Source organism: Elephas maximus, chromosome 4 (genome assembly GCF_024166365.1).
Source record: "Elephas maximus indicus isolate mEleMax1 chromosome 4, mEleMax1 primary haplotype, whole genome shotgun sequence".
Classification (NCBI taxonomy): domain Eukaryota; kingdom Metazoa; phylum Chordata; class Mammalia; order Proboscidea; family Elephantidae; genus Elephas; species Elephas maximus.
Genome location: NC_064822.1, coordinates 5828578 through 5854455, shown reverse-complemented (window position 1 = coordinate 5854455; position 25878 = coordinate 5828578). Strand labels below are relative to the sequence as shown.

General features: G+C 36.0%; 1 protein-coding gene across 1 annotated transcript in view; it reads right to left on the bottom strand.

Annotated features, from left to right (window-relative positions):
• CCDC7 (coiled-coil domain containing 7) overlaps window positions 1–25421 on the bottom strand; it is a 422824-nt gene extending 397403 nt beyond the window's left edge. Inside the window, exons 1-3 of the mRNA XM_049881615.1 lie at window positions 25143–25421; window positions 23730–23822; window positions 2323–2406 (exon numbers count right to left, since the gene is read on the bottom strand). Of these exons, the coding sequence (XP_049737572.1) occupies window positions 2323–2406; window positions 23730–23822; window positions 25143–25421 (456 nt within the window). The remainder of the gene's footprint in view (window positions 1–2322; window positions 2407–23729; window positions 23823–25142) is intronic.
• Window positions 25422–25878: the final 457 nt, after the last annotated feature.

The following is a 25878-nucleotide window of genomic DNA, read 5'->3' as shown; positions in this document are numbered from 1 at the left end:
TTAACATGCGTGGGGCTGGTAACCAATATCTCAAAATAATATGTGTACTAAATGTTTAATGAGAAGCTAGTTTGTTCTATAAACCTTCATCTTAAAGCACAATGATAAAAAATAATAATAAAAAGAGTCATAGTATATGTCTGAATAATATACATATATTACAATATTGTTCATTATAAGGAAGAAGTAGAAACTATCTAAATGTCCATAAAATAAAATAGATAAATACCATCGAAAACCATGATCTATATGTGTTGTGATGAAACGATGGGTAGCCACAATGTTTTCTTAAACTTATGTTCCTATTTTTCTTGAGGAAAAAAAAAAAAAAATATATATATATATATATGAGAATACATCAATTATCAACAATAGTAACCACTGGGAAATGACACTGGAGAGAACAAGTAAAGGAAGAAAAGGACTTTCACTTTACTTTATACATTGTTGTTTGAATGTATTACAGTAAATATGTATTACCTTTGGAATTAAAAATAAATATTTTTATTAAAAATTTTGTATCTTTGAAATCTATGGGGAAAAGACAAGAAAACAAGGCATTACCCATATGACAATAAACAGAGAAAATCAAAAAGAATAATTTGAACAGAAGGCAAAAACAGGGTAAAGGAAGGCCAAATCTATCCATTTTAACAATAGCTGAAATTCCTTGTTAACAGACAGAATGAACAAAGACACCTATATTGGTTTCAAAACTAAAATCAAACTACACACTGCTTACGAGAAATGAAACGAAATGCTTAGATTTTTAAATATATAGGGAAAGATTTAACAAGTAAACACAAACAAAAAGTGGTAAGAATGTTCATATCAGACTGTCCTAAAGCCAACTTGTGGCTCACATAATTTTCTGCCCCAGAATCCTTTAATTCCTCCTGGTTGTCCTTTCACTCAGCTTCCCGCGTGGCCATTCCTATTTTATCACACATCCTCTCAACAGTTGTGATCTCTAACTGGCGCTTCCAGGCACATCCTGTGATAGGAACCCGTTACTAACTTGTAACCCTGTCAGTTACTCTTTGCCCCTCCCAGCCATGCCCCAAATGGATACCTGTGATTAAAATCTCTACCTTTTCCCATGCTAATACACTAGAAACTTATAAACTGATGAGTAAGACTTCAGTGTGTGCTAACCCCAAGATCCCAACCTGCTTGTCATACTAAGCCCTCTCCTCCAATTCCAGCTTGTTGCGTTGTTCCCAGGTGCAATCCCCTATGTGGCTTTGATCCAGGCATGCTGTAGTTTCCTCTCTGGGACCTGTGAGTACCAAATGCTGTTTGTTTTCTGGCCTTGCTGCTTGAGTCTCACTTCTTAAGGCCACACCTGACAGACCATACAATATACCCACAGACTCCCTTTGGGTCAAACTTAACACAAGCACTCAAAAAAAAAAGGCAGGAAACAAGACAAAGTAGCTCATTTTATATTAATAAAAGGTACAGTTAATAATTAAGATAAAACAATCATAAAGAATTATATACTAATTAGAATTGTACATATATGTATATACGCATATATATATATAGCAAGCTATATAAATAAAAAAACTGCTATACATAAAGAAAAATTGACAGAAACACAATAGTAGGTGGCAACTTTAACATAACTCATCAGGTAGGCAAAGCATAGAAACAGATGTATTATTTAAATAATATTACAAATGAAGTTGTATATGTACATTACATAGGCTTAACTTTGAACTCTACATGCAGGCACTATAACTTTTTCCCCAGCAAAATTACAATATTTAAGAAAATAAATAACCAACCAATCTAAGCCATGCCGAAAAGACTCAACATATTTCAAACTGGAAAAATGATTAGGATATGTTGTTATGATGAAAATAAGTTACTAAATTGTATGCACAAGGTGATTTAAGTACTAATATAGTTGAGGAAAAACAGGAAGGTAAAAATTCGGTAACAGTAGTTGGTTATCGCTGGGATATAGGATTACGGTGATTTTTATTTTCTTCCTTTTTAAGTCATTATTTTTAGGTTTTCATTAATTATGATGTATTTTGACTTTGGTAATATACATTTATTTTTAAAAACACACAATAAAATATAAATACTATGTGTGAAAATACAAATAACCCAATCAACACAGTACCTAAAGGAAAATTCACAGCCCAAATGCCCATGCTAAGCATAAAGAAAATAAATAATGCTTACTTATGTCCTTCCTATTCTTTAAGGCATTGAATATAGGCTAATACTACTGACTGGAAATCACACTGAAATGCCAACAACCCAAATGCTTTAATATTATATGCTTGGTAGTTTACACAGAATACATACACTGCGTCCTTCCTTTACTGCTGCTTCCAGCTGAGCTGCATATTGTGAGCAGTATACCAACAATGAGTTCAGATCATCCCCAATCTTGAAAAGAACAAAACAGAAAGTTATTTTTACTTCAGAATCCATATACATACTTATTTATTTTGTAGCACATCATAACTACTTTTTGGAAATATTTCAAATTTTTTTGTGTAATTTATGTCCCTTCAAGCATATCAACATGAAAGCATGTTTTGAATGCTACACTAGCAAACTATCCCAGAAAGAGAATGTGAAAGAACATAGATTCTGCGAGGTGGCCTATTAGTGACATACCCAGCTATGTCGCTCCTTCTCTTCTACGCTGTTGAAGAAGATCAAATATTTCAGTCATGACTCTTCAAATTTCTAGGTGGCCCAAAAAAGGTGGCTGTTATTGTCTACCTTATAAATATCTCTGTGTTAGAAAATGAATGCTAACCATGACTTCTGACTATGAATATACTCTCCAAATGCTGTAGTCTTCCACCCTCACCTAAGGAGCAATAGAAAACTTTGGGGAAAAAAATGGAGATAAAAATACCACAATGACTGAATCTCTTCTAGAAAAGCAGTGATTTATAAACAGAGTTGATCCAAGATAAGCAAACTGCAGATGTTTCATGCAGTTAGTATCCTCACAGAGTGGTGCTTCATAAAGAGTATGTTCCCTGAGCATTACCCTTGAAACATACTCATAGGCTCATATAATTTTTTGTCATGACGTAACATCAACTAGTTGCTGTCAAATCAACTCAGAGTCATGGAGACGCCATGTGTGTTGGAGTAGAACTGCTCCACAGGGTTTTCAATGGCTGATTTTTCAAAAGTAGACCACCGGGTCTTTCTTCAGAGGCACCTCTAGGTGGACTCAAAGCTCTCGCCTTTTGACTAGCAGCTCAGACACATTAGCCATTTACACCACCCAGGGATTCCATTTGCCATGATAAAAGCCCATAATTATAAAGTTTTCAGGTTCGAAAATACTTAGAGGCCACTTAGTTTAACCTCCCAACCAGCGTTGTATCTGGTCCCCGATATATGCCAGTATGACTTCTAATATTAAGCATTAGAAGCAAGAAAGTTAAAAAAGACCCACACAAAAACTAAAACCATAACATTCTTAGAAGAAAATGCAGGGGCATGGTTGTTAGGCCTAGCTTTAAACAATGGATTATATAATAACAAAAGCACAAACAGCAAAAGACAAAATAAATGGGACTTCGTAAAAATTAAAAACTTTTATTCATCAAAAGACTTTACAAAAAAAGTGAAAAGACAAGCTAACAACTAGTAGGATATCTTCAGAAACCATGTATCCAATAAGAATCTAACAACCCAAATATATATAAAACTTTGACAACTTAATAACAAAAAGACAAATAACCCAATCAAAAAATGGGCAAAGGAATTGAGTAGATATTTCACCAAAAAGGACATTCAAATAGCCATCAAACAAATGAAGAGATACTCAGTATTATTAGCTGTCTGAGAGATACAAATCAAAACCACAGTAAGACACCATTTCACTCCCACTAGAATGGCTAAGATTAAAAAAGAAAGAAAAAAAGAAACAGAAAATAACAAATGTTAGTGAGGATGTGAGGAAATTGGAACTCTGTCCATTGCTGGTAGGAATGTAAAATAGTACAGCTGTTGTGGAAAACAGTGTAGCAGTTCCTCAAAAAATTAAAATAGAGCTACCATATGACTTGGCAATTCCACTGCTAAGAATATACTGAAGGGACCTGAAAGCAGCATATACGTACACCAGTATTCACTGCAGCATTATTCACAATAGCCAAAAGGTGTTAACAACCTAAATCTCCACCAAGAGATGAATAGATAAAAAGATAAGAACAGGCAAATGTATAGAAACCAAAGTTTATTAGTGGTTACCAGGAGCAAGAGAGAAGGGAAAAGGTGGGGGGGAGGGGAATTATTGCTTATGGAACACTGAGTTTTGCTCTACGGTGATGGAAAAATTGCATTGATTACAGGTAAGTGTGCACAGCCAAATACTGTAATTTCTGTCAATAAGTTGTACACCTGTGAAAAGTTGAATTAGCAAAAGTTATTTAACAGACGTATTTAAGACAACAACAAAGAGTAGCTGCTGAGGCTGCTTATGTTCAACCAAACACCTTATAGGATTTGGTTTCTTGATTCAGAAGATTAGGGTTTGGTTTCATGGATCATTGAGTTGTTAGATCTAATATCAAGTATAGTGTTTATGATCTATCTCCTAGTTGACTAGGCAGTGCCTGAGGTCTTTAAAGTTTGCAAGCAGCCATCCAAGGTATAACAATTGGCCTCTACTCACCTGGAAAAACAGAGGAAGAAAGAGTCTGGAATAGGAGGAAGAAAAGGAACTTGTGGCTAACTACCACCATGAACAACTGCATGCTTTGCCATGAGACCAGAAGAACTAGATAGAGCCCAACTACTGAATGTTTTATTCAAAGTTTCTAGAAAAGAATCCTTACCAAACAAGAGAAAATGCAGAGCATACTCATGGAATTCAGACTTTCTAGAGCCATGGAGGCAGAATGAACACCCAAAACTATTGCCCTGAGATAATCTTTAAATCTTAACCTTAAACATAAAATATCCCCTGAAGTTTTCTTACAACTAAACAATAATGATAAGAGAATACTATGAAAAATTGTACTCCAACAAATTTGAGAACCTAGAGAAAATGGGCAAATTTCTAGAAACACACTAACTACCTAAACTAACACAAACTGAGATAGAAATTCTGAAGAGACTCATAACAAAAGAAGAAATCGAAGAGGTAATTAAAAAAAAAAAAAAAATTCCCAACAAAAAAAGTCTCGGCCTGGAGGGCTTCAATGGAGAAGTCTACAAAACATTCAGAGAAGAGTTCACACCAGTACTTCTCAAACTATTTCAGAACATAGAAAAAGAAGGAATACTCCCGAATTCATTTTCTGAAGCCAGCATAACACTGATAGCAATTCCAGGCAAAGACACCACAAAAAAAAAAAGAAGAAGAAAAGAAAATGAAGACCAATATGTCTCATAGATATAGATGTGAAAATTCTCAACAAAATTCTAGCCAATAGAATTCAACATCATATAAAAAAAAAAATACACCACAACCAAGTGTAATTCATACCAGGCATGTAAGGATGATTCAGCACTGGAAAATCAATCAAAGTAATCCACCACATAAATAGAACAAAAGAAAAGAATCACATGATCATCTCAATCGATGCAGAAAAAGTATTTGATAAAGTCCAACACCTGTTACTGACAAAAACTCTCAGTAAAATAGGAATACAAGGAAAATTTCTCAACATAATAAAGGCCATCTATACAAAACCAACACACAATATAATTCTCAATGGAAAGAGACTGAAAGCATTCCACCTGAGAGCGGAAACAAGCCCTTTATCACGCACTTTACCACTACTCCTATTTAACATTGTGCTGAAAGTTCTAGCTAGAGCAGTAAGTCAAGAAAAAGAAATAAAGGGCATCCAAATTGGAGAGGAAGAAGTAACACTGCCCCTAACCACAGAAGACATGATACTATACATATAGAACCCCAAGAAAACTACTGGAACTAATAGAAAGATTCAGCAGAGTAGCAAGATACAAGATAAACATACAAAAATAGCTGGATTCCTATACAGCGAAAAAGAGAACTTTGAAAAAGAAATCAGGAAAACAATGCCATTTATATTAGCCCCTAAAAAGATAAAATATTTAGGAATAAATCTAGCCAGGGATATAAAAGACCTATTTAAAAAAAAAAAAAAAAAAACACAAAATGCTATTGCAAGAAACCAAAAGAGACCACCATAAATGGAAAAACATACAATGCTCATGGATGGGAAGACTCAACATACTGAAAATGTCAGTTCTACCCAAAACAAACTATGGACACAATGTGATCCCAAATCAAATACCAACAACATTTTTTAATGAGATGACAAAACTAACCACCAACTTTATATGGAAAGGAAAGAGGCCCCAGATAAGCAAAGCATTATTGAAGAAAAAGAATGACATAGGAAGCCTCACGCTGCCTGACGTCAGAAACTACTATACAGCCTGGTACTGGTACAATGACAGACATACAGACCAATGGAACAGAATTGAGAACACAGATGTAAACCCATCCCTCTGTGGTCAGCTGATTCTTGATAAAGGACCAAAGCCATTAAATGGGGAAAAGAAAGTCTTTTTAACAAATAGTGCTGGCAAAACTCAATGTCCATTTAAAAAAAAAAAAAAAAAAATGAAACAGGAGCCATACCTCACACCATAACAAAAACTAATTCAAAGTGGGTCAAAGACCTAAATATAAAACCTAAATCAATAAAGATTATGGAAGAAAAAGCAGGGACAATACTAGGGGTCCTAATACATGGCATAAATACAACATAAGCCATAATTAACAATGGACAAACACCAGATGATAAACTAGATAATGGGGAGATCCTAAAAATTAAACACTGTGTTCACCAAAAGAGTACAATCTGGAAATAAATTTTTTGGCTAAAACATATCCAACAAGGGTCTAATCTCTAATATCTACAGAATATTTCAACACTTCAACAACAAAAAGACAAATAACCCAATTAAAAAATGGGTAAAAGATATGAAGAGATAATTCAACAAAGAAGACATTAAGGCAATTAACAGACACATGACGAAAGGTATGTGATCATTAGCCACTAAAACCAAACCAAACTTACTGCCATCAATTCCGACTCACAGTGACCCTATAAGACAGAACAGAACTGCTCCACAGGATTTCCAAGGAGCAGTTGGTGAATCCAAACTGTAGAAATTTTGGTTAGCAGCCAAGCTCTTAACAACTGCACCACCACAGCTTCCATTAGAGAAGAGCAAATCAAAACTAAATTGAGATGCCATCTCACCCCAGCATTACTGGCACAAATCAAAGAAACAGAAAATGAAAAATTTTAAAGAGGTTGTGGAGAGATTGGAACTCATATGAACTGCTGGTGGGAATGCAAAATGGTATAACCATTACGAAAAACAATACACTATCTCCTTAAAAAAACTAGAAATTAAAATACCATACGATCCAGCAATCCCATTCCTAGGAATATGTCCTAGAGAAATAAGACCCATCACACAAATAGACATATGCACACTCATCTTCATTGCAGCATTATTCACAATAACGAAAACATGGAAACAACCTAAGTGCCCATCGACAGATGAAAGGATAAACAAATTATGGTATAAACACACAACGGAATACTACTCAAGGATAAAGAACAATGATGAATCTGCAAAACATCTCACAACATGGATGAATCTGGAGGGCATTATGCTGAGTGAATTAAGTCAATCGCAAAAGGACAAATATTGTATAAGAGGACTATTATAAAAACCAAAAAAAAGGTTTACACACAGGAAAAAAAAATCTTTGATGGTTATGACGGAGGAGAGGGCTGGGGATGGAAATCACTAACTAGGCGGTAGACAAGTGGTAACTTTGGTGAAGGGAAAGACAACACACAATATAGGGGAAGTCAGCACAACTTGACCAAAGCAAAGTCATAGAAGCTTCCTAGACATATCCAAACAATTGAAGGACCAAGTTACTGGGGCTGAGGTCTAGAAACCATTGTCTCAGGGGACATCTAGGTCAACTTGCATAACATAGTTCATAAAGAAATCGTTCTACATCCTACTTTGGTGAGTAGTGTCTAGGGTCTTAGCAGGTTGGAAGTGGCCAGCTAAAATACATCTATTGGCCCCATCCCATCTGGAGCAAAGGAGAATGAAAAAAAGCCAAAGACACAAGGAAAATATTAGTCCAAAGGGCTAACGGGCCACATGAACCACAGCCTCCACCAGCCTGTGCCCAGAAGAACTAGATGGTGCCTGGCTACCACCAACAACTGCTCTGACAGGAATCACAATAGAGGCTCACAGAGAGCAGAAGAAAAATGTAAAACAAAATTCAAATTCACAGGAAAAAAAAAAAGACCAGACTTACTGGTCTGATAGAGACTGGAGGAGCCTCTGAGACTACGGCCCCAGGACACCCTGCTAACTTAGAATTGAAGCCACTCCTGAAGTCCACCTTTCAGCCAAAGGTTAGATAGACTTAAAGCAAACAGTAACACCCATGAGGAAGTGCTTCTTAGTTCAATCAAGTATATGAGACCAAATCAGCAACACTTACCCAAAAGCAAAGATGAGAAGGCAGGAATAGACAGGAAAACTGGATAAATGGACATGGAGAACTTGGGGTGGAAAAGGAAAATGGGAGAGTGCTGATACAATGCAGGGATTGCAACCAATGTCACAAAACAATTTGTGTATAAATTTTTGAATGAGAAACTAATTTCCACTATAAACTTTTACCTAAAGCACAAAAAAAAAATTAGAACTAGTAAAGAATGTCTGCCTTGAGCATTGTGCTCTTGTAAAGAACTATTCATGTGAAATCAAATTGACAACAGCAATTCAAAAGATTAGATAGGAAACTCAGGGGGCAGTTGAGTTTATATTAATGGGGGAGGAACGATTTGAGAAAGGAAGTTGAGAATGGTTACATAACTTGAAGAATGTAATCAATATCACTTAATTGTACATGTAGAAATTGTTGAATTGGCATATGTTCTGCTGTGCATATTCTCAACAACAAAAAAATTATAAAAGTAAATTATAACAAGAAAAGTAAACTATATTAAAAAAATAGCAATTCAGAAAATTATTTAGGATCCTTTAGACTACTAAGAAACCCTGGTGACACAGTGGTTAAGATCTCAGCTGCTAATGAAAAGGTCAGCACAACAGTTTGAATCCACCAGCCGCGCCTTAGAAACCCGATAGGGCAGTTCAACTCTGTCCTATAGAGTCGCTATGAGTTGGAATTGACTCGACGACAATGGGTTTGGTTTGGTTTTGGCTAGACTACTAAGGAGCCATGATGGTGCAGTGGTTAAGCACTCAGCTGCTAACTTTTGGTTGGTCGGTTGGTCGGTCGGTCGGTCGGTCTTAAACCACTAAAGATCTGCAATATTGAGAGTGACAGTGGCATCAGGGTCTAAAGAATACCGCCACTTTAGCTGATGGGTAGCCTATGGCAAGGGAATTAGAAAGGCATTCTCCAAGGTTATTAGGGTTCAGCATGAACCCGGCAGGCATTTGCAGCAGTTTGCCTAGAGACTTAGAGACAAAGGTTTCTACACTAAGCAGAAAGACAGCAATTGGGTTGTTAGGCAGAGAAGGAAGGTAAGTGAGAACTTCTGCCAGAAACAGAAAGCTTATTTCTTCACTACCAAATGCAGCATCTGAAATTTGAAATGAGAGAAGGGACAAGGAGAGAGGCAATGTTCAAAAGCCAGATTTGTCTTTATACCACCTTCTTCCTTCTTCACTTCAGATCACCGAATTATGTAACTGTGTTATGATGCAAGAGGTCTCTAATCACATTCAGTTTGAAAGTAAAGGTATCCCCTAACCCAATTTAATTTCCTAGTGAGAAGGATTTAATTCCTTCAAGAAAATACAGCAATTATGAAACCTCATGTGCCAATTAAACTCTCAGTTTTACTTCCAAAATATATACCAAATATATGTTTCTTTCCATTTCCACTGCTACCTGTCTTGTCTAGGCCACTATTATCTGTGGCATAGACTAATTGGAATGTGAAAGTTGGAAACAAAGAAGACAGATCAGTAGTTTGAAAATATTCATAGTAGTTTTATTTGTAATATTAAAAAACTGAAAACAACCCAAATGTTCTTCAATGGTGAATGATTAAAGAAATTATCCATACGATAGGATACTAAAAAAAAAAAAAAAAAAAAAATACTACCCAGCATTAAAAAGGAACAAACTAGTGATACAGACAACAACCTAGATGAATCTCAAGGGCATTATGCTTAGCAAAAAAATCAATATCGAAAGTTACATACTGTATGATTCCACTTCTCAAAATGACAAAACCAGAGATACAGAGAACAGATTAGTTGCCAGGGAAAAGAGAAGGGTATGAGGGATGAGAGTATAAAGGGTGGCACAGGGAATTTTTCTGTGGTGATGGAGGAGTCATGTATCTTGATTGTGGTGGTGACCACAAGAATATATACGTAGGATCAAAGTGCTTAGAACTATATATACATACACAAATGAATGCATGTAAGAATATAAAAACTGAATAAACTCATTATTCTAGTTAGTGGCACTGTACAAATATAAATTTCCTGGTTTTGATATTTTACTTTACTTACAGAAAATGTTGCTGTTGAGGGAAGTTCAGTGAAGGCTACACAGGACTCTATGTACTACCTTTGCAATTTTCTGTGAGTCTAAAATTATATCAAAATAAAAAAGTATTTTTTAAATTATAATATTTTTGAAACAATAATTGTTTTAATTCATAAGGAAGATATCAATCCTAGCTGTGTATGCACCTAATAACTGTGCTTCAAAATACATAAAGCAACAACTAAGAGAACTGAAGAAGAAATAGACAAATTAAAAATCATAATTCCTAAATTTTAACACCCTTCTCTTAATGACTGATAGAACCAATGGAAAATAATCACATTATTCTGAGCAATTTTAAGACAATAAACTTGGCAGTTTTAGAGAAATTTCTTGAAAAAAACACAACTTACCAAACTGATTCGAGAACAATAAAACACTCCACCCAACAGCAGCAAAGTACACATTCTTTTCCAGTCCACGTGAAATGGTTTCCAGAATAGACTGCATCGTAGGCCACAAAGCAACCCTCAACAAAATCCAAAACATTAACATAATACAAGGCATATTCGCTGTTCACAATGCCATAGAAGTATAATTCAAAAACAGGAAAAGCAAGGGAAAAAAATCAAATACAGAGAAACTGAATAAAACCTTGCTTAAAAACCACTGAGTAACAGAAGAAATCAAACATGGAATAAAAATATTCCTAGAATCAAATAAGAATGAAAACACATCATACCAAAACCTTTGAGAGAAAGCAAAGGCAGTGCTCAGAGGTCAATTTATAACAATAGATGCACACATCAAAAAAAAAGAAAGGGAGAAAATCAAAACATTAGTTATACAACTTGAACAAATAGAAAGACAACAGCAAAAGAAGCACACAGCCACCAGAAGAAAAGAAGATAGTAAAAACAAGAACAGAAATATATGAAATAGAGAACAGAAAAACAATTGAAAGAATCAACAAAACCAAAAGTTGGCTCTTTAAAAGAATTGACAAACCACTGGCTAAACTGGCAAAAGAAAAACAGGAGAGGACACAAATAAGCCTAATAAGAAACGTCATGGGGAACATTACAACAGACCCAAATAAAATAAAAAGGATCATAAAAGAGCACTATGAAAAACCATACTACAACAAATTTGAAAACCTAGAGGAAATGGACAATTTCTAGAAACACACTATCTATCTAAGTTAGCACAGACTGAGGCTGAAAATCTCAGCAGACCCATAACAAGAGAAGAGGCTGAAAAGGTAATAAAAAGTAATTAAAAAAAAAAAAAACTCCCAACAAAAAAAACCCTGGCCCAGATGGCTTCACTGGAGAATTCTATCAAACATTCAGAGAAGAGCTTACACGAGTACTACTCAAACTATTTCAGAATATAGAAAAGGAAAGGATACTTCCAAATTCATTTGATGAAGACAGCATAACCCTGATACCGAAACCAGGCAAAGATACCAAAAAAAGAAAATTACGTATCAGTGTCTCTCATGAACATACTTGCAAAAATTCTCAACAAAAAACTAGCAGTAGAATTCAGGATCATATCAAGAATATAATACACCACAACCAAGTGGGATTCACACCAGGTACACAAAGATGGTTCAACATTAGAAAATCAATTAACATAATACACCAAATAAGTAAAACTAAAGAAAAAATCACATGATCATCTCAATCGATACAGAAAAGTCATTGGATAAACTCTAACACCCATTTCTGATTAAAAAAAAAAAAATCTCAATAAAATAGGTATATAGGGGACATTCCAAGGGCATCTATAGGAAACCAACAGCCAAAATCATTCTTAATGGAGAGAGGCTGAAAACACTCGCCTTAAGAACAGGAACAACACAAGGATGCCATTTAGCACCACTCCTATTTAACGTTGTGCTAGAAGTCCCAGATAGAGCAATAACGCAAGCCAAGAAATAAAGGGCATCAAAACTGGTAAGGAAGAAGTAACACCGTTCCTATTTGTGGATGATTTGATACTATACGTAGAAAAGCCAAAAGACTCCACAAGAAAACTGCAGGAATTAAAGAAAGATTCAGCAGAGTAGCAGGGCACAAGATGAACATAAAAAAATCAGTTGGGTTCCTACACACCAATAAAGGAAATCAAGAAAGCAATACTATTTATAAAACTATTTATAATAGTCCCTGAAAAAAAGATACTTAGGAATAAATCTAACCAGGAACATAAAAGACCTATACAAAGAAAACTGCAAAACACTACTGCAAGAAACCAAAAGAGACCTTCATAAACAGAAAAACATACCATGGGTAGGTAGAATCAACATTGTGAAAATATCAATTCTACCCAAGGAATCTACAAATACAATGCAATCTCAATCCAAATACCAACAACATTCTTTAATGAGATGGAAAAATTAATCATTAACTTTATATAGCAAGGGAAGAGGTCCTGTATGAGTAAAGCACTATTGAAGAAGAAGAATAAATTAGGAGGACTCACAGTACCTGACCTCAGAACCTACTATACAGCTACAGCAGTCAAAACAGCCTGGTACTAGTACTACAGACACACTGACCAACGGAACAGAATTGAGAACCCAGATGTAAATCTACCCACTTATGGTCACCTGATCTTCAACGAAGGCCCAAAGTCCATCAAATGGGAAAAAGACAGTCTTTTTAAAAAATGATGCTGGCAAAACTGGATGTCCATCTGCAAAAAAAATGAAACAGGACCCATACTTCACACCATACACAAAAACTAACTCAAAATGGATCAAAGACCTAAATACAAAACTGTAAACTATAAAGATCAATGTTAGAGGCCCTAATACATGGCAATAACAGGATAGAAGCCATAACTAACAATACATAAACACCAGAAGATAAGCTAGAAAACTGGGATCTTCTAAAAAATGAAACACTTCTGCTCATCAAACACTTCACCAAAAGAGTAAAAAGAGAACATACAGACTGGGAAAAAATTTTGGCTATGACAAATCCAACAAAGGTCTTATCTCTAAAATCTATATGAAAGTCTAACACCTCTACAACAAAAAGACAAACGATCCAATTAAAAAATGGGTAAAGGATTATGAACAGACACCTCAATAGAGAAGACATTCCAGCAGCTAACAAACACATGAGGAAATGGTTGCAATCACTAGCCATTAGAGAAATGCAAATCCGAAATACAATGAGATACCATCTCACCCCAACATTACTGGCACAAATCAAAAAAACAGAAAATTACAAATGATGGAGGGGCTGTGGGGAGATTGGAACTCTTATGCACTTCTGGCAGGAATGCAAAATGGTACAATCATTTTGGAAAACAATATGGTGCTTCATTAAAAAGCTAGAAACAGAAATACCACACAATCCAGCAATCCCACTCTTAGGAATATATCCTAGAGAAATAAGAGCCATCACATGAATAGACATATGCACATCCATGTTCACTGCAGTATAATTCACAATAGCAAACAGATGGAAACACCTAAGCCCCCATCAACAGATGAATGGATAAACGAACTATGTACATAAACACAATGTAATATTATGCAATAATAAAGAACAATGACAAATCTGCGAAACATTTCACAACGTGGATGAATTTGTAGGGCATTATGCTGAGTGAAATAAAGTCAATCACAGAAGGACAAATATTGTATGAGACCACTATTATAAAAACTCTTGAAAAGGTCTACACACAGAAAGAAACAATCTTTGATGGTTAAGAGGGAAGGGAGGCGTGGGGAGGGAAAACACTAAATAGACAATAGATAAGTGGTAACTTTGGTGAAGGGGAAGACAGTACACAATACTGAGGAAGGCAGCACAACTTGACCAAGGCAAGGTCATGGAAGCTTCATAGACACATCCAAACTCCCTGATGAACTGAATTACTAGACTGAGGGCTGGGGACCATGGTCTCGGGGGACATCTAGCTCAACTGGCATAACATAGTTTGTAAAGAAAATGTTCTACATCCTACTTTAGTGAGTAGTGTCTGGGCTCTTAAAAGCTTGTGAGTGGCCATCCAAGATGCTCCACTGCTCCCACCCTGTCTGGAGCAAGGGAGAATGAAGAAAACCAAAGACACAAAAGAAAGATTAGTCCAAAGGGCTAATGGACCACAACCACCACCACCTCCACCAGACTAAGTCTGGCAAAAATAGAATGTGCATTGCTACCACCACCGACTGCTCTCACAGGGATAACAATAGAGGGTCCCAGACAGAGCTGGAAAAAAATGTAGCACAAAATTCAAATTCACAAAAAAAGACCAGGCTTACTGGTCTGACAGACTGGAGAATCCCTGAGAATATGGCCCCCAGACACCCTCATAACTCTATACTGAAGTCACTCCTCAGGTTCACCTTTCATCCGAAGATTAGAAGACAGGCCCATAAAACAAGACAAAATGGGCATACCAACCCAGGGGCAAGGACTAGAAGGCAGGAGGGGACAGGAAAGATGGCAGTGGGGAACCCAAGGTCGAGAAGGGAAGAGTGGTAATACATCATGGGGTTGGCAACGAATGTCACAAAACAATGTGTACATCAATTGTTTAATGAGAAACTAATTTGCTCTGTAAACCTTCATCTAAAGCATAATAAAACGAAAAATACTAACTTATGGTAGCAGTGACATCATGCAAGATGGAGGAGTAGGAAGGTCTAGAGTTTGGTCTCTACACTGAAGCAACAATTGAGCTGTAAACAGCTATTGAAATCAACTACTTCAGAACTCTGGAACATATGTGGACACTTACAACAAATAGGAGAGAACTTGCTGAAGTGAGAAACTGTTATTCTTTGGTAAGAGGGTAGCATAAGTAAGCCAGCTACCATTCCCCCATCCTTCAGCCCTACCATGGCTGTAGGTATACCAGCCCATGTTCCTGGAATGACTGGCTGGTGTCAAGGTAAGTAGCAAAGAGTTTGTCCTTTAAAAATTTGGGCTGATCTGGCAGAAGTATGTGGGACAAGCACAGACACTTGCCTTGGTTTTGCCCCTCTCAGGCTGCAAGGGTTTCCCCGACAGAATCCATTGGAAGATTTAAAGGAACAGAAGTCTTTTTTTTCCCTCTTCTTGGAAACAGACATTTAAGGAAACCTTATTTAAGTCACTGGATTACCACAGAGATAATGGAACAGAAACTTTAGTGACCACATACAGCAAGAAATATACTTTGCAAAAATAATATGGAAAAGTCTAAAACAGATATCTGTGGCCCTCAGCAAAAAAATAATTAGCAATCCCTGAGTAGTGGGAGAATCAGATTTCTAGAGTTACCACATTATAATACCCACAATGCCCAGGTCTCAACAAAAAATTATAAGCACACCAAGAAACAGGAATGTATGCCCCAATCACAGGGAAAAAACAATTTTACAGAAACTATCCCTTTGGTTAGTGGGATCTCCAAGGAAGTCCAGGCATTGGAAATACTAGTCAAAGACATTAACTCAACTGTCTTAAATATGCTCAAAGAGCTAAAGGAAATCATGGACAAAGAACTAAAGTAAATCAGGAAAATGGCATATGAACAAAATTAGAATCTTAGTACAGAGACAGAAATTATAAAAAGTAACCAAACAGAAATTCTGAAGCTGAAAATTATAATAACTGGTCCACCCAAGCCACTGGTATCTTTCTTCTTTTTTAGTGTAGTCATTCACATCTATAAATTGCCCCCTGAGCACTGCCTTCACTGCTTCCTACATGTTTTAGTATGTTGAATAATTTTTCATCCATCCCTAAGTATTTTCTAATTTCCCTTGTGATTTCTTCTTCAATCCTGTATTCAGTTTGACCCAAAAAGGTTTGTGGGTGTCTTGGAATGGTCCGCCAGGCGCAGCACAAAGAAGTGAGTTTCATGCAGGAAGGCCAGAAAACATATACAATTTATTACGTACAGGTCCCAGAGATAAAATCAAAATTACAATAACTGAGCTAAAGAGGTTCAACAGCATATTTGAGTAGATAGAAAAAAGAATAAGCAAACTTACAGATAAAACAATTGAAATTATCAAGTCAGAAAAGAAAGGGAAAAAAGAATGAAGAAAAATGAACATATCATAAGGGACCTGTGTGACACTATCAAGTGGACAAACATGAATTATGGGAGACCCAGAAGGGGAAGAGAAAAAAAGGGGGCAGAAAAATATACTTAATGAAATAATAGCCAAAACTTCTCAAATCTGATGGAAGACATGAATATACACATCCAAGAAGCTCAGCAAACTCCGATCAGGATAAACTCAAGAGATCCACACTGAAACATTTATAGTCGAATTGTCAAAAACCTAAAGACAAAGAAATGATCTTGAGCAGCAAAAGAGAAGTGACTCCTCAATAAGAATAGAAACTGATTTCTCATCAGAAGCGATGAAAGCTAGATGGTAGTTTGATGACACATTTAAATTCCTGAAAGAAAAAACTGTCAATCAAGAATTCTATATCTAGCAAAACTATGCTTCAAGAATGATGAAAAATTAAGAGATTTCCAAAAGCTGAGGCAGTTTCTTACCACAGATCTGCCCTACAAGAAATGCTAACGTGAGTCTTTCAGGCTGAAATGAAAGGACACTAGAAAATAACTCAAAGTCATAGAACAAATAAAGAACACTAGTAAAGATGACTACATGGGGTAAATATAAAAGTCTGTATTATTGTACTCATGGTCTGGTAAGCCCTCTTTTTTCTATATGATTTACTAAGCAAATGCATAAAACAATAATTATAAATCTATTTTAATAGGCACATGATATATAAAAATGTAATCTGTGACAATAACAAGATAAAAGATAGAGATGTATAGGAGTAAAGTGCTTGTACACTATTGAAACTAAGTTGGTATTCAAACTAGGTTGTTATAAGTTTAAGATGTTAATTGTAATTCCCAAGGTAACCACTAATAACTAAAAATATACAGAAAGGCAAAGGCAAAGGGAATCAAAATGGTACCCTAAAAAATATAATAAATACATAAAAGAATACTTCTATGTGTATATTTGAAGGAACTAAACAACAGCAACAAGAAAAAACATTTAAGACATACAGAAAACAAATAGCTAAATCCTTCCTAATCAGTAATTACTTTAAATGTAAAGGGGTTCGCGTTCCAATTGAAAGGCAGAGATTGGCCAAATGGATTTAAAAAAAGATGATGACTATGATCCACCTATATGCCGTCTACAAGGACAGAAAGAGGTCAAAAAAGGGTAGGAAAAGGCATCCCATGCCAATAGTAATAAAAAGAGAGTTAGTGTGGCTGTATTATTGTCAGACAAAATAGACTTTAAGTCAAAAAAGTTTACAAGAATCAAAGAAGGACATTATTTATTAACAAAAGGTTCAATACATCAAGAAGACGTAACAATTATAAACATATATATCTAACAATCAAGCCCCAAAACATATGAAGCAAATAGACAAAACCGAAGGAATAAATCAAGTTTTATAATAATATTGGACACTTCAATACCCCACTCTCAGTAATAGATGGATCAAGCAGATAGAAGATCAATAAGGAAGTAGAGGACCTGAAAAATAACATAAACCAACTAGACCTAACAGACATATATACAACATTCCACCCAACAATAGAATACACATTCTTTTCTAGTGCACATGTAACATACTCCAGGATATACCACAGGTTAGATCACAAAACAAGTCATAATAAATTTAAAACAATTGATATCACACAAAGTATCTTCTCCAACCACAATGGAATGAAGGTAGAAATCAGCAACAGAAGAAAAACTGGAAATTCACAAATATGTGGAAATTAAACAACATACTCTCAAATAGCCAATGGGTCTGTAATATCATTCTCTTTAAACGCTGTCTTGATTGAGTTTTGAGGCCTTGGCTAGAGGCCAGTTTATTCCCTTTCTTGAGCAGCTGATGAATTCCACTCTCCAATCACTCCCCTTATCAGGTTCTCCTACTCATGGGCCACTTTGCACCCATCCTAATTGCCTCAGGGCCAGGTACTCAACAGCTAAGGACAGCCCTTATGCCCTTGACCCTGCAGAACTATTCAAAATGCTCAGTCCCCAAGAAGGCTAACCCTACCCTGCTTGCCATACATAAGCCCCCTCCTACAATTCTAACTTATTATTACCTTGTCCCTGGTCCTGTGTCACAGGTCTCAGAGTGCTTTCCTTTCTGAGACTTGTGAGTGATAAATTCTATATGTCTTTTAGCCTTCCTGTGCAAGTCTTGCTTCGTCGTGCCACACCTGGCAGACCATCCAAGACACTCATAAACCTCTTTGTGTCAAAGGAATACAGAGCCAAAGAAGAAATCACAGGTGAAATGAGAAAATACTTACTGGTGAATAAAAAATTATATAACATACCAAAACACATAGAGAGCAGTGAATAGAGTGCTCAGAGGAAAATTTGTAGCTATAAATGCCTACACACACACACACAAAAGAAAAATATCAAATCAAAAATTAAGTGTACACCTTGAGGAATTAGAAAAAGAAGAGCAAACTAAACCCAAAACTAGCAGAAGGGAAATAATAAAGATTGGAGCAGAGATTAATGAAACAGGGAATACTAAAACAATAGAGAGAATCAACAAAATTAAAAGCTGTTGCTTTGAAAAGATCAACAAAATTGACAAACTTTCAACTAGATTGACTAAGAAAAAAGAGATGATGCAAACAACTAAAATCAGAAATGAAAGTGGGAATATTACCAATAAATTTACATAAATAAAAAGGAATATAAGACAATATTATGAAAAGTTACACACCACCAAATTTGACGAAACAATAGAAAATGGACAAATTCCTAGAAATATTCAAAATACCTAAACTGAATCAAGAATAAATAGAAAATCTGAACAGACTTATCACAAATAAAGAAAGTGAATCAGAAATCAAAAACCTCCTAGCAACAACAACAAAAAAGTCCATGAGCAGACTGGTGAACTCTACTAAATATTGGAAGAAGAATGGTTATCAATCCTTTGCAAACCCTTTTCCAAAAAACAGAAGAGGAGGAAACACTCTGTAACTCATTCTGTGTCAGCGTTACCCTGATACCAATACCAGGCAAAGAAACTACAGGAAAGAAGAACTACAAGCCAATATCCACTGTTAATATAGATGCAAAAAAATCCTCCACCAAATATTAGCAAACCAAACTCACCAGCATATTAAAAGGACCAAGGAAAATTATCTTCAGAATGCAGTGGTGGTTCAACACACAAAAATCAATCCATGTAACACACCCACATGAATAGAAGGAAGGAACAGAATCACATGATCATTTCAATTGATGCAGAAAAAGAATTTGATGAAATTTAACATTCTTTTATGATAAATATGCACCATAAGATAAAGATGGATGGTGTCTGTCTTAGTATGAGTTCTCTAAAAGAGCAAAACCAGCAAAGCACATGTGTAAACCTACAGAGATTTATTTCAAGAAAATGGCTCGTGCATTTGTGGAGGCTGGCAAGTCCCAAATTCACGGGTCAGGCTGGAGGCATCTACTTAACATGGGTACAGGGACTGACGCGATCACAAAATCGGCCAGTCAGGGGGAAGGCTGCTAGTTCACCATGCGGGGGCTGGCAAATCCCAAAATCTGCAGGTTAGGCAGCAGACTGCTGGCTCACATCCGGAAGTCAGAGGCTGACAAGTCGAATGCAGAATCGAGAGAAAGCAAGCTTTGCCAGAACATCCATATATATTGGATGCAGGACACACCCCCAAGGAAAATCCCCTTTCAACTGATTGGCCTGTCATGTCAGATCACAAAATGGAGGATGATTACATAATATCTGCCAAACCACTGAAAATCATGACCTAGCCAAGTTGACATCACAGAAGGGTACTTTCCTTAATGTGACAAAGACCATCTATGAAAAACTCATGGGTAATATACTTAACGGCAAGAGACTAAAAGCTTTTCCTATAAGATCAGGAAGAAGACAAGGATGCCCACTTTCTCACATCTGTTCCACACAGTACTAAAAGTTACAGCCAAAGAAATTTGGCAAGAAAAATAAAATGCACCCAAATTGGAAAGGAAGAAGTAGAATTATCTCTGTTCACAGATGGCATGGTCTTATGTGTAGAAAACCCTTAAGCACTTCAAAAAAAAAACCTTAGAACTAATAAACAAGTTCAGCAAAGTTGCAGGTTACAAAATCAACACCAAAATATACCAGCCACAGTTCTATACACTAGTAATGAACAATCCAAAAAGAAATTAAGACAAAAATTCCACTTACAATAGCATCAAAAACAATACTTAGGAATAAATTTAACAAAGTGAAAGGCATCTACACTGAAAACTACAAAACGCTGCTGAAACAAATTAAAAGAGACCTGAATAAATGGAAAGGCATCCTGTGTTCATTGTTTAGAAGACTTAATTTTGCTAAGTGACAATACTACCAAAAGTGATCTACAGATTCAATGCAATCCCTATCAAAATTCCAACAGATTTTCTTACGGAGATGGAAAAGTCAATATTCTAATTCACATGGAATTGCAGGCAGACTGAAGAGCCAGAACAAGCTTGAAAAAGAACAAACTTGAAGAGCTAACATATCTCTATTTCAAAACTTACTACAAAGCTACCGTATTCAAAACAGCATGTTACTGGCGTAGGAGAGACATATAGACAAACAGAATGGAAGTGAGAGTCCAAAAACAAATCCTCAAATACATTGGTCAATTCGTTTTGACAAGGATGCCAGTACCAGTCAATGGGGAAAGGATAGTCTTTTCAACAAATGGCACTGAAAAAATTGAGCATGCACATGCAAAATAAGGAAGTCGGACCCTTACCTTACACCACATACAAAAATTATTCAAAATGGACTAATGATCTAAATTTAAAAGCTAATGCTATAATTATCTTAATAAAATATAGGGATAGAGCTTCAAGACCTTGAATTTGGCAATGGTTTCTTCAATATGATGCCAAAAGCACAGACAAGAAAAGAAAACATAGACAAATATACATCACTAAAATGAAAAAAAAAATTCTGTGGATCAAAGAGGACTATCATGAAATTAAAAAAAGCAACCCACAAAATGGAAGAAAAAAATCAAATCATATATCGGATAAAGGATTAATGGCCAGAATATATTATGAAGAACTCTTACACCTCAACAATAAAAAACAAATAATCCAATTTAAAAATGAACAAAGGACTTGAAGACAATTCTCCAAAGAAGATATGAAAATGGACAAGAAGCACATGAAAAATATGTTCGACATCATTAGTCGTTAGGGAAATGAAAGTCAAAATGACAATGAGATACCACTTCAGACCCACCAGAATGCCAATTATAAACAAATGAAAAATAACAACTGTTGACAAGGATATGGAGAAAATGGAACTCTTATTCATTGCCAGTAAGAATTTAAAATGATACAGCCACTGTGGAAAACAGTTTGCCAGTTCCTCAAAATATAAAATATAGAATTACCATAAAAAAAAAAAAAAACCACCATATGACCCAGCAATTCCACTCCTAGGTACATATCCAAAAGAATCAAAATCAGGGACTCAAACAGATATTTGTGCACCAATGTTAACAGCAGCATTATTCACTATAGCTGAAAGTGTCCATCGGCAGAGGAATGGATAAACAACCAATAGAATATTATTTAGCTGTAAAGAATGAAGCTCTGATCACACTACAACATGCATAACATTTAAAACATTATGCTATGTGAAATAAGCCAGACACAAAAGGACAACGATTTTATGACTCCACTTACATGAGGTATCTAGAACAGGCAAATTTATAGAGACAGAAAGTAGAATAGAGGTTACCAGAGCCTGAGGAAAAGTGCAAATAGGAGTCACTGCTTAATGGGTACACAGTTTCTGTTTGGGATGATAGAAAATTTCTGTGACTAGACAGTGGTAATGTGAATATACTTCAGCCACGGAACTGTACACTTAAAATGGTTAAAATGGGGTTGAAGGTGGACCTAACCTATGGTCACAGATGTCATAATGGTGGTTGTCTTGTGTCAGAAGCAGGCTGCAAATTGACTGAAAACGGGCACAAAAAACCTCTCTGAGGTAATGGAAATGTTCTATATTTTGATTCAAGTGTGGGATATGAAACTGTATACATTTGTCAATACTCATCAAAATATATTTCTTTATGTAAAATAAAGTAATTCAGTTTTTAAAAAGACGGTTCAGACCAAGTTGTATCATTCCTCTGCCCTTTGTTTTTGCTCCTATCAAAACCGTAGACAAGCTAGCTGGTCTGCTGCAGACATCTTATGATCAATAATGAAGGAATTACCAAAAGAATTGCAGAGACATTGGTCCTCACATCCCTTAGTCCCTGAAACAGTTCTAGATTTCCTAATTACAGATTTCTTATTAACCCAGAACCCAGTGCCGTCGAGTCGATTCCGACTCAGAGCGACCCTATAGGACAGAATAGAACTGCCCCATAGAGTTTCCAAGGAGCACCTGGTGGATTCGAACTGCCAACCCTTTGGTTGGCAGCTGTAGAACTTAACCACTACGCCACCAGGGTTTCCCTATTAGGTGAGAAAAAATAAAAACCTGTCTTCTTTAAACTTATTTGGGTTTTCCATTAAATGGAGCCAAACTCAGTCTCTAACTAACAAAGCTAATTGTATAATAAAAGATTAATACTCCATGTGTAAACATGTATGAAAGTAACGGTGAAGATTTTAAAATATGTTAAAATAATTTCATCAATAGGTTGAAGGAGAAAAACCATATAATCATCTCAACAGTTATATTACTTCAACATACACAATCAAGGCATTTGTTAAAACTCAATAACCTTTATTGTTTTGTTTTTTTATTTAGCAAACTAGGAATGGAAGAATGTTTTCTTAACATGGTAATCAATATACTTCTCAAAGCAACAGCCAACAACAAGCTTAAAAATTAAATAGAAGAGGCTTTAGCATTAAAAGTAGGTTCAAAATCTGGACATGCCTTAAACTTTAAGATAGTTGGCAGAGCATGGAAAAATCAGTACACTACTTTCAAGTTTCCTAAAAGGATTGTTTCCATGCATGGGGAATTCATTCTGAGAACATAAATAGACCCCAAAAGAAAATCTTAGCCCTTTTTGGTACTAACGTCTCTACATTAGGGTTAAACAAACTTACAGAGAACGATAGTTCTTCACTGTCAGTCTTCACAGCTGATTTTTTTCTGGGTTCAGTGTCAACTCCATAGGCTTCTTCCAAACTAGAAACAACCTACCAAAAATCAAAGCAAGTTAGTACCTTCATAGTTTAACATTAGTTATAGTAACTGTAAGTGATAATCAAGCACAGCAGGACCTCCTCATCAGTAAGACCTTTTTCTGCCAGTGTCATAAACTTTACTTTTCTAATTCTCATATTCTCATCTAATCTCCCATGAAACAGAAGGTGTGAGCAACAGTCTTTGACCCTATGCCTTAGTAATACAGAGATGCCTTCTAACTCTATTTCTGTGTTGACAGGTATCTAAAATGGAGTGGGCCTGTCCATGAATGGTTGAAGCATCAACTCCACTTACTACCAAAGTTTTTCTCAAATTATGACTGATTATACTTTCTCCTCTAAAAAGAATAGGAAAATAAATGGAGACTAGAAAACAATACATTTTAAAAGAAAATTCCCTCAGCTAAACCCTCAAACTTTGAGATAACATGTTTTGAAAGTTTGACAAACTACATTCTTTTTATATTTATGTGCTTACTCACTGTTCTCCCTTGGTACTCAGTACAACTCAATTCTGGCTCATTGTGCAAAAAAAGTTCAAAATTAAGAACTAGTTTCTAAGGAGCAGAGAAGAGTTAACGTAGCAGACATGAGACTGTTATCCTTAGAAAGGCCTGGCTGCAAGGTTGGCCTTCGTCTGCCATCTGGGAACTTGGATTTCAGAAGTGTTCTAACCATTCCCAGAACTGATAAGAATAGTTCACTGTGTCTACATTGTTTGTACAAATAATGTGGTTTATGCTGAATCCTTGCTTTCCTTCTGAGAGTCTGGAATTTTTGGTATATACTATTCAGAGGGAAACCCTAGTGGCGTAGTGGCTAAGAGCTATGGCTGCTAACCAAAAGGTCAGCAGTTCGAATCCACCAGGCGCTCCCTGGAAACCCTATGGGGCAGTTCTACTCTGTCAGAATTGACTCAACAGCAATGGGTTTTTTTGTTTTGGTTTGTTTTGTACTATGCAGATAATACAGACTTGACCAGCACCCAATAAAAAAAATTGGGCACTGAATCTCTAATAAGCTTTCCTGGTAGACAAAGTTTCACAAGTGTTGTCACAATCCAATGTGGAAGAATAAGGGTGTCTTGTGTGACTCCAAAGAGAGAGTACTCTTGGAAGCTTGCACCAGATGTCCTCCAGACTTCAACTCATGTGCTATTTCCTTTTGTTGGTTTTGATTTGTATCCTGTCCCTATAATAATCTTAGTTGTCATTATGACTATATGCTGAGTCTTGTTAGTCCTTCCAGCGAATCATCAAACCTGGGGGTGGTATTGGGAACCCCTGACACAGGAATCAACAAGTGTCTTACCATACTCAGATGTTTGGCAGTTTTCCTGATCATTTCATCTTCCGCTATTAACTCCCTTGTCTTACTCGATGGAATGGGCAAAGCATATCTTACAATGGATTCTCCTGTTGGTGGAGAACACAGGACCATTGGTTCAATTTTATCCGGCACTAATTTTGCATTACGTTTTTCCTTTGGATTAGGTGACACTGATGAAATAAATTGTCTTTTTTTATTATCTAATTCTGGAACAAATGTCGATCTGTTACTAATGGAGGACAGACGCTTTATTCGCTTCATTTTGTTTTTGATTTAGCTTCCAATTTATAGATGAAAAGATTTTATTCCTTCCTGTGAATAAAACATTAAGAGAATCAGAGAAAACACCAGGGAATTTTACTACTCAACAGAAATAAATTTGTGCTAATTAAATTCACATTCTGTATTTGTTTTTTGTTTTTCTGCTGTGTTAGGAGTTAATTCAGAGTAAATAGAGCACTTCTGGAAGCTACAATAACACCTTTGGTTCTTTTGAGCTTCATTTAGTTAAACTTAACAAAGAAAAATAAAACACAGTTACCAGAGTGCCTAATTTACATCAAGAAGTTATTTAAACCCAAGTATAAAAATAACAGGAGCACTGGTGGCACAGTGGCTAAGTGTTCGACTGCTAACCAGAAGTTTGGAGGTTCGAACCCCCTGGCCGCTCCACAGGAGAAAGATGTGGCAGCCTGCTTTGGTAAAGATTACAGCCTTG